The sequence below is a fragment of the Beta vulgaris genome, chromosome 5 (assembly GCF_026745355.1).
Source record: "Beta vulgaris subsp. vulgaris cultivar EL10 chromosome 5, EL10.2, whole genome shotgun sequence".
Taxonomy (NCBI): domain Eukaryota; kingdom Viridiplantae; phylum Streptophyta; class Magnoliopsida; order Caryophyllales; family Amaranthaceae; genus Beta; species Beta vulgaris.
In genome coordinates, this window is record NC_079206.1 from 56,833,013 (window position 1) to 56,843,297 (window position 10,285).

Here is a 10,285-nt window from a genome sequence, read left to right on the forward strand (position 1 = left end):
TTGATAATCACCATTTTTATAGTTAATCCATGCTTGAAATGTTATTAGATTTTGTCTTGTAAGAGACTGTCTACTTTTAAATCAAAATTATGCAATGGTAAGTCCAATATTAAAAAGAGAATTAGCCCAATAGTGACTAGGATAATTTCTTTCAGTGACTAGTTCAATCCATTTAGTGATTATAAGTCTATTTTTATATTAAAATCAAACCTTCTGTTTTGATAATTTTTAATGTTATTATACAATATCATATACACAAAACCATGCTTGAGAAATTCAATGTTACAGAACATTTATGTAGTTTATGTAATCCAATGATAAAACAATCAACCCTAATGATTATGCCTTAGTAATATACTTCATATACTACATATAGGAAGCTTTATATTACAAACCTTTATTTATAGCTATTATAAACTATGATTTGTATCACATATAATTAAGAATATAACATGATTAATTTGACAACAACTACTTTTATCGAACCCGCGTCCCCCATAACTTAATTTAAAGAAGTTCATGATTGATTATATCTGTCTAACACCATTTCATGTGACTATTAAGTGTGGAATAATGTACTGATAAAGTAATTAATTAACTTATAATTTAGAGTAAATAAAACAAAATGAAGCTAACCTTCAATAACATGTGAGATTGAGAAGCTTGACACCATATCCATTGATGAATAGAATGGAAAAGTAGGATCATTAGGAAAGCATTCCGTTAAAGGAATTGCATCAATGGTGCTCCCTTCTAATGGAAACTCATGTTGCCAATCAAACGGAGTATTATATCTACTTCAACCAAAATAAAAAATAATTTAGTAAATGAATATATCAAAAAAAAAATATATATCCATGTGGAAGTCCTAAGAAGTTTTTAATTTTTAGTACAAACAAGGAAAAGACAAAAAAAATACGAGTACTAAAGAGAAATTATTATTTGTGAACTCAAATAACAGTAAGTACACGACAAAAAAAAAAAAAATTCAAAAGAGAGAAACAAATACTATATTATATTATTACGAAACGGAGGGAGTATATATCAAACAAAATTGAAAAATTAAGAGGAGTGAGAAAAAAAATTATATACTTGGGATCTAAATATTGAAGAGGCTGCATGGAGAAGTGCAGTTCATCATTCTTGGGCAGAAACCAATGTCCTAGATTTTGACTCCACATGATATGATGATAACTACATAAGGAGAGAAACCATAGGGGAGAGCTCAATCTAAATTATTTTCAAGGGTCGTAAAATGGATTGAATTTTGAGGAAATTTATACAAGTGTTGTTAAATGAAGAGGGAATATAAAGAGCCTTTGTGTCATTAAATGTATATGACGGCATATGATGGTATTCACCATATTTACTTATAGTTATTAGTTGTACTATTCATTGAATAGTAATTTTAAATTGTAATTATTGAATATATAGTCTATAGTATTTCATAGAAATATAAAAATTTAGAGGGTTGCACATAAACACTTCCATTAAGCTAGTAAACCTAATGTTTTTGATATCCTCGATGCGCCTAAATTAGTTGGTAAAGTTTTTAGAGGTAATAAAAAGTAAATCTTGTTTGTACAATTTTTTGTGGGACTAGATTTGTAATGCCATTGAAATGCTTACTTGTCTATATAGCCTTTCAAAAATTGTTTTCTCAATTTTAAAATAGTACACTTTTATGCGTTGACAATCTATAGTTTCTTCCATGTCCATAAGTTAGCATCTTAATTAGTAGATACCTAGCATAGTATACTCCCTCCATCTTTTTTTTTTTTGCATGGTGTAACTCCTCTCCAAAAATAAATTGCTAACTTGAAAATTAAATTAGGCTAATTTAAAGTAGGAAAAATATTGAGAGAGAGGTTGTAGCTTAGTGGAGTGTCACCTCGAATTCTAGGATGTTGCCCAGGGTTCGAATCCTCATTCCAATATGTTGGGGCATTTACTTCTAAATTGTTTAGCCTTATACCCAGCCTCTAAGCTTATCTTTTCTGATAAAAAAAAAAAAAAGTAGGAAAAATACCGCAAATATATTTTGCATCAAAAGTGTTAAATGATACTTAAATTTTTGTGCAAAACAAACAAAAAGAATGTGTTTGATTTCTATTTCCTTTTTCTTGATGACCACTAATAGTTAATTTTAGTTACTCAAATCTTAAGAGTTCTTTCACTACCTGTAAAAAAAATTGAGTTAATTTCACTCCACTATTATGGCTTATAAGTCATAAATATAATTTAATTGACTGTTTGGCTTGTGAAATGCTAGAATCAATAGGCATGCAAATTTTGCATTTACGTACAATCCTCTCTGATAGAACATTCACATGCATTTACTGTTTGATCATTTTCTTAAACGGATTAATATGATAATTTCTTATTGGATTAATGAGGATGATTGTGGAGGAATTGTGCATTCATTTGTCGGAGGCGCAAAACTACTCAAATTGCGAGAGTGCCCACAACGAAAGAAATCTCAGTAGTAAGATAAATAAATGTGCAAATATTCAAAATTAGTCGGTACAAATAAAATTGATGTATTGTATGGACTTAATTATTTAAAAATAGTTACAAATGCAATTCATGCATCATATGGGCTTATTGATCAAAGATTGTAGGTCAAAATACAACATGTACATCATATTGGCTAAAATTTCAAGTTGCTCTATCACCCTAACACCCAAAAAAGGAAATTCTCTCTCCCCCTATCATCACTGCAATGAAAAAAATTCGCATATCAAGTAGCATTCTTGTAATTGACATAATACCTATATAAAGTTGTAAATATTAAACAATCTTTTTTGATTGGTAAGATGAATAATTTCTAGACTATCCTTCCAACACAGAGGCTAGGCATTTGCAATGAGGGGAAATTGCCAGGAAAATCCTCCTCCAAGTACCCTTTACTTAGTGAGATTCAAACCCCTGACCATGAGGTCATGAAGTGAAATCTCCACCGAGTGAACTAAACTAAGCTTGATGTAGACATCGAACGTGCATTCATGATTTTCCCATCTTTAATAAAGTATTAACATTATAAATCTACTTGTTCGACTGTATATGAACATATGTTAATTACAAGTTCGTCACTTGATATGCGAATTTTGTTCATCGGGTGATGAACCGGATGAAGCTCCTACAAGCCCAAGCAAGGATAACGAAATTGCAACTCGCTAACGCCCCCCAACTACCAAATTATCTCTAGGATGGAAAAATGCAACAATAAGAAAAATAAACTGAACTATCAGAGGAATGCACCCCCCCCCCCCCAAAACAAGTTAATGTTGGCCTCTCCACCTGATGACACCGATTGCAATCCACCACAAAATTAATGGTAAAACAGGGATAATGTAATAGAAAACAAGGTATTGCTGCAAAAGAAGGGAGTTCTTCATAAAACTAGCCAAAATTTGATAGTACATTAAATTGGTGCAACAAAGTCAGAGTAGGAGCACCTGCATATCTGGGCATAACATCTACTTAAGTTATAAATATAGCATCAGCCTTCACCTTCTGTTGCCGCCCCTTCCCCGACCACGACCACGTCCACGCCCACCCCCTCTTCCACCCCCACCACCACCACCTTTCTTTCTACCACCACCCAGCACATTGTTCACATCAGAATTCCCCTGCATGTTTTCGGGCAAGGGCAGAATGTTATTCACACACTTCCTGAAACTGAAGTCTTCTGCAGATTTATCTGTTCTTACAGCAAAGAAACAGCGACTTTTATATACTGAGTGTTCGCGGACCTCAAAGGCTTCAACTCCCGAACCAATCTTCTTGTCTGCCTCTGGATGACCCTTTTTAATCAGCTCCAGCAAGACCATGTGCTCATACTGAGAGAAAAAAAGAATACGATTATAAACTATAAAAGGACAGGTTTTGGCCAGCCAACAAAAATACCAGTTCATCTCAGGAATGCGCAAACTATTCCAACTTTCACATAGGTGAACGTAATAAAGAAAGTTGAATATACTATTATAAGCAAGAAAATAGATGACGATGAAAAAGAATAGCACAAAAACTACTCTAATACTCTACCATTGAGACTTGAGATAGAATAATTCTCCCTAGATAAACCTATTTGTACCTCATTGAACATAAAAAAAAGCATCAAAGAGGCAATTTGATAATATTTCTAGCCTACAAGGGGAATTCTGGGGTTCTCTTGACTACATAGTGGGGAGGGGATTTGGACCCAAGAAGTGCAATATCAAATAAACAATCTCCGAAATAAGCAAGCCACCATTTGAGACTACACAAGCCTCAGCAACAAACTCGTCAGCAGTTCCTTATACGACAGTGAGCAATAAACTTTATAAAAAGGCAAGCTAGATGTAGTTTTCTATTAATTGAGCAGCAAAAGGATGCTTCATAGAGTATTTGACCCCAATCCACAACTACTTCAGTTTTCTATTAGTTACCATATTTTTCCACAAATTTTGGATCCAAATATTGTTAAAGTCTTGGAAAGTATGATGCAATGGACACCAATGAGCATTATCACGTAGTTGTGGTGATCACAGATAACTTATCAAAAAGGTGAAGTGAGAAAATTTTAGATTTACCCAAATAAATCAACATGTGACCAGGTTTTAGTATACCCATATTCATAGTGGCTTTTCATGAACATAAGGCAGCGCATCAACATCAGCATAAGGGATAAAAAAGACTCCAGGTCAGCAAAGAATCCATTCAACAAGCTGGCAGTTCAAACCTAAAGCAAATCTGTGATAGTAGCACAATTAACTTGGCCATCGTCCTAAAGTTAGGGGAAAAGATGAGAGTAATGAAAAACTTGTTCCTTAACGATAATATCTATCATCTTTGAGGAACAAGAAATAACCTATTGCAGCTGAGCTACATGAAGACAGCTAAGGGAAACCAACTAACATGTATCAACATGTTGGGTTGTTCACACTTATAAATGTATATGGTTGTCACACTTGCAAAAGCCTGCCAAAGTACTACTCTCTCCACCCCTCCCCCTGCCCCCTCTCCTGAAAAAAAAAACACATAACAACTCCAAGCTCTTGAATAAGAGAAAAGTTCTACAAATTTCACTTAAACCCGGCCTAGATTACCCTACAAACTCATAACCAGCCAACATAAAGCAGGGCAACTGCACACAAGCAATCACATATTTGGAGCATGTCTTTCTAACATAACGTATAAACTTGGAGGATAACTTCTGAAATAGATCCATGCATGAGTGAAACACTAAGGAGGCTTGAGTAGGCTGTGCCATGCCCTCTCCAGCATGAAGTCCAAATATTACTAGTTTATATATACTTCATGTCTTTTCTTAGTTGCTACACTTCTTGTCTTCACACCATCTAATGTATTACTATGATCAATAATATCTTTAATTGCGCATGACAAATAATATAAAATTTTGATATTATTAAAATACGCATTAATATTTAAAAGAAGGTTTTTTTGTCCCAAACTACCTTTAACTTTTATGTTTTTGCGAGAAACTACCTTATAAAAAAATTGTTGTCCCAAACTACCTTACTTTTACCATTTTGTTGTTAACAACTACCTTAGGCCGATTTCCGACGTTGACTTTTGTTTTTTTCCGCTTTTTTATTGTCACATTATATCACTTGACCTCTTCAAACCCTTTTTTTAATTTTTCCCACCCTAATTTCCTCATTTTTCGGTGTGCGCGCGCTCTCTCCCTCATATCTATGTGACACTTTGTACCACCAATCCACCATTAAATTCCTCTTCTACTTAAACTAAAATTGAAACAATCACCCTCCTCAATTCCCACAAGGGTAATTTTGTTTTTCCCACAATTTTGAACTGAAAAAACAAAAGTCAACGCCGGAAACCGGCACAAGGTAGCTGTCAACAACAAAATTGTAAAGTAAGGTAGTTTGGGACAACAATTTTTTTATAAGGTAGTTTCTCGCAAAAATTTAAAAGTTAAAGGTAGTTTGGGACAAAAAATCCTTAAAAGAATAAAACAAGATCCTAGTTGACCATGTTATTTCTTATATATAAGGACTACCAAATTGAACAAGCTGAGTTGGTGAATTGAAAATACTCCCTCCGTTTCCTATTAGCTTACCCCTTTTTTTTTAGACACATTTGCCGAGACACTAATTTGAACCTTAATATCTCTAGTTATCAATAAGCAATAATTACAAAAAGTTGATATTTGGATAATTCACATTAAGACAAATCTAACAAGTTCTCATATAACTATATTTTCCTTAAGTGCAAATTACAAGAAATAGTCAAAATCGTGTATGTGAATAGTGTCAAAAGTCAAAATGGATAAACTAATAAAAACCGGAAAGAGGACTATGCAAGCGTAGCACCTAAAGATGTAGAGAAAGTATAAAAACATATACTTATTGACAGTATTGTTATCATTATATCACATCCCCTCTCCGTTCCTTGATGAATTGATGTTAACTTCTAAGTTCATCCTTGGATTGGATCCATGCACTCTAATTTGATCCTAGATGGTAATACTGATGTTGTGGTCTATGACAATTAGATATAACGTGAATATAGTTTGCATCTACCATGGAAAGATTCACCTTAATACCGAGTCTTCAAATCCACTCTAACTATACACCTAAACTTCGAACTTCTCTCCATATCCCACAATTAGGAGCATTGTGGAGAATATCCCATACTTGGAAATATTCGCGCTTATTCGCTTAATTACCCTCCACCACGCCCACCCCATCAGCCCACCGCTACACAACACCCTCCATCCCCGGATAAGTGATATCAACCTGGTCTTCAAACCCTTATTGTTTGGTTGCAGCACTCATCCATTTAACATTTCCCTCCTTCTCAATCATTAGCGACTACACCTCAAACCCGCCCCTTACACAATTCAACACTCATCTTTCTATCAAAACTCAAATATCTTAAAACAGTTTCTGCGATAAACCACACAAATATACAAATTTGAAACCTTTTCTCTTATCAATTCAAAAATTAAACAATATTAAACAAGCCAAAACTATAAAAATCTAATTCTACTCAAATTAATCAATGAATCAAATTACTGAACACAAATCACAAGAAGATGAAAAATATACACAAAATATAACTTACCTTGTTGAGGTCAAGAAAAAGAGGCCAGCTATGCAACAATTTATAGAAGTAATTAAACATTTCAAGAGAAGACCCGAATGTTTTCGGGCCGATTTTGACGGGGTCTACAATCTTCTCCTCCTTCTTCTCTTCTTCTACCTCGCCGCTATTTTCCTGCAACTTCTCCATCCTTGTTTCTTCGACAGATTTCTCATCGTCGAGTTTCTGTTTCTTCGAAACGGCGCCATTTTCGTCCGCCGTTGCTTCGTCTTCTCTCTCTCTCTTGGTTGCGACGTCTGTGTTTGAGGATGGCTTCAGGGTTTCGAGCTCCATGTCCTCCATTGTTGCTGCTTCAGTGATCTCAATGGAAGCCATTGATGAGAGATTGTGAGTTTTCTCTCTCCTAGGGTTTTTGCAGACGTCTGAAGAAAATTAGAGTTTTGGGGGCTACTCTACTCTCTACTTGTGGGAAAACTCAAGTGAAGAGGAGAACAAAGAGGGTTTTGCCAAGATTTTGAATTTCCCATTTTCTTTTCCTTTTTTTTTAAATATTCTCTTTTTTTTCCTTCGTTATATTTGGAAAGTTTTTTTTTTTGTGAGGGGACATTATATTGGGAAAGTTAATAAAAAAGAAAAAACTTTGCAAAAAAAAAATCCTAAAAAATACTACTTTTGAGTAAGTCTCTCATGAGTCTTTTGTGTGGCGGATAGCATGGTTAATAACCATGTAGTCGCATGTATAAAAGACAAGCTAGTTGTATTAAGAGATAAGTAATTCCTTCAATTTATGTAAGTAACCTCTAATAATGTTGAGTAATCCTGTTATATTGATTATTTCTGGGGACAAACTGAAGGAAGACATCGGGTTCATTGGAGGAGTTGGAAAACCATGTGTGAGCTTAAATGTCTGGGCGGGCTTGGGTTTAAGGACCTAGAGGTTTTTAATGATGCATTACTTGGGAGACAAGCTTGGAGGATCATGAAGGGTGAAAATTTACTTCTTGGAAAGGTAATGAAGGCAAAGTATTATCATAGAGGTACCTATCTTGATGCACAACTTGGATATTCACCTAGTTTTTCATGTAAAGGCATTTGGAGTGTGAAGGCTCTTATTAAGGAAGGAATGATATGGCGCGTGGGCTCTGGTGCGAAGGTGAATATATGGGGAGATCTATGGGTCGCTGATGATGAAGGGAGATTTATCTCGAGTCCTAGGGTGGAGGAAATTCAGAAGGTTCAAGATCTAATACTCCCTGGGTCCTATTCGTGGAACATTGAGCTGTTATCTCGCTTCTTCAATGAGCGTGATACAAAATGCATCTTCGCCCTTCCTTTAAGTGAACGAACCACCGAGGATATGATCACTTGGGCTTTTACAAAAGATGGGGATTATTCGGTTAAAACGGCATACATGCTCGGGAAGAGGTTTAACCTGGATGAGTTTCACGAGGCTTGGGTGACGTTGTGGAAGGTGGAGGCGTCGCCAAAGGTGCAGTTGTTTCTGTGGCGGCTTTGTAGGGACACGTTACCCACTCGTGCGTTGCTTCATTATCGCCATATGCTGGAGCATCATCGCTGCCCATGGTGTGGGGAGGAGGAGACAACAGCTCACGCTTTGTTTCTATGCCCTCGGGTCACGGAGCTGTGGGGAGAGAGTGGCTGTGCGCAAATGATTGAAGGTGCTGCACAAAAACAAATGAAGGAAGTAGTGGTGAGCTGGGCAAAAAACCGAAAAGAAGCTCCAAAGGAAAGCCGTGAATTTAGCATGGAACATTTGGATGGAGCGAAATGCAAAGGTATTTAATAACACGCAGTCACCCAACGCCCTGATTTTAGCAAGAGTGCAACGAGCTATGGAGGAGCACGAGAAATATGCCGAGCGCATATATGGAGTGCGACGGGGAGGTGGATTGGAGAGTGCTAAAATTTGGAAGGCTCCGTCGAGAGGGGTGGTTAAACTGAATTGTGATGCTTCCCTAGCATGTGAAGGAAGGGTGGGCATGGGTGTGGTAGCTAGGGACTGTGATGGCCGAGTGTTATTTGCAGCCTCGAGGCGAGTACGAGCTCATTGGCCGGTGGAAATAGCTGAAGGTAAGGCGCTGCTTATGGCTGTTAGATTGGCAAAACGTTTTGGTTATGATAATGTTGTGCTGGAATCGGATAGCAAAGTGCTCATATCGCGCCTTTCAAAAGCCATGGTCTACTTCTCTGATTTGGATGCTGTCTTGGAGGATATTCTTATGTCTAGTAGTTGTTTTAATTCTTTGTTTTGGTCTCATGTTAAAAGGGATGGCAATGTTGTAGCTCATCACCTTGCTAAGATAGTACCTTTTGGTGTAGAACAAATATGGGAGAACCACAATCCTGTTGAGGTTGAGCCCTATGTGTTTATGGATTTTCTGTCCAAAGATGAATGAAAATGGTGCTATCTTTTCCCCTCAAAAAAAAAAAAAAAAGTAACATCAACATGGGGCATAACTAACCCCTATAATTATATACAACGCTTATTATAGTTTAGGTAAATACAACAATTATAAGTAACTCGTAGTATATTAATTAGTAACTTCGATATACAATAATGAATCTTATATGTACGTTGGACACATCGTTAACTATAGGTGTGGTCGGCCACATATAAGATTTTTTTTATGGCCAATAGGCAAGAGTCAATATTGATAATAAATCAAATAGCACTTACAAGAACAAGATATCAAATCTAAAACATGAAAAAAAAATTTGGCTCATACTTCACTAATTGCGTCGCTTCCGTCGGCTGCAGAACCACATCGAGATTTTTTCGATATCCATGAATTTTTCCTAAGTGCATCCACGTCCTGTATAGCATCAAAGGAGAAAAAATAATTTCCAAGGCCTAGATCTTCAATCCAACCAACCATTTGAGCTTTCCACTGGAATGAGAGAAGACAACCCAACAACAAATAGGAGAAGATAACCCATCAAAGATGGGAGAAAGAAACTCATACATGATGGGAGAAAAAAAAAACCACAAAAGATGAGGGAAGAACGCCGTCAAACTAATGGCCGGAAAGAATCATTGAAAACAAAAAAAAAAAACCAAGAAAAATAACAACAAACTACTAAAAATCACCTTTGAACTTCACCGACAACTAATCCCGACAGGTCTTGAAGGTGTCGGAGGAGTGAAAAGAGGGGAGTGTGGGCTCGCCTGCAACTTGTGGTAGGAGAAGCCTAA

General features: G+C 36.2%; 2 protein-coding genes across 2 annotated transcripts; one reads left to right on the forward strand and one right to left on the reverse strand.

Moving 5' to 3' along the window:
* Positions 1-3,371: 3,371 nt before the first annotated feature.
* LOC104894047 (protein EMBRYO DEFECTIVE 514) lies at positions 3,372-7,570 on the reverse strand. The gene is made up of 2 exons (XM_010680215.3): positions 7,093-7,570; positions 3,372-3,842 (listed from the first exon to the last, which is right to left on the reverse strand). The coding sequence occupies exons 1-2, from the start codon at positions 7,444-7,446 to the stop codon at positions 3,510-3,512; spliced, it is 687 nt and encodes a 228-aa protein (XP_010678517.1). The 5' UTR covers positions 7,447-7,570; the 3' UTR covers positions 3,372-3,509.
* A 1,354-nt stretch (positions 7,571-8,924) lies between these two features.
* Positions 8,925-9,488, forward strand: LOC104894089 (uncharacterized). Its single transcript, XM_010680255.1, has one exon. The coding sequence runs from the start codon at positions 8,925-8,927 to the stop codon at positions 9,486-9,488; it is 564 nt and encodes a 187-aa protein (XP_010678557.1).
* The last annotated feature ends 797 nt before the right edge of the window (positions 9,489-10,285 follow it).

Coding starts and splice junctions, on each gene's coding strand:
- LOC104894047 (XM_010680215.3), bottom strand. CDS start 7,446: ATGGCTTCCATTGAGATCACTGAAGCAGCAACAATGGAGGACATGGAG. Junction 3,843..7,092: donor TTTTTCTTGACCTCAACAAG/GTAAGTTATATT, acceptor TTTTTCTCTCAG/TATGAGCACATGGTCTTGCT.
- LOC104894089 (XM_010680255.1), top strand. CDS start 8,925: ATGGAGGAGCACGAGAAATATGCCGAGCGCATATATGGAGTGCGACGG.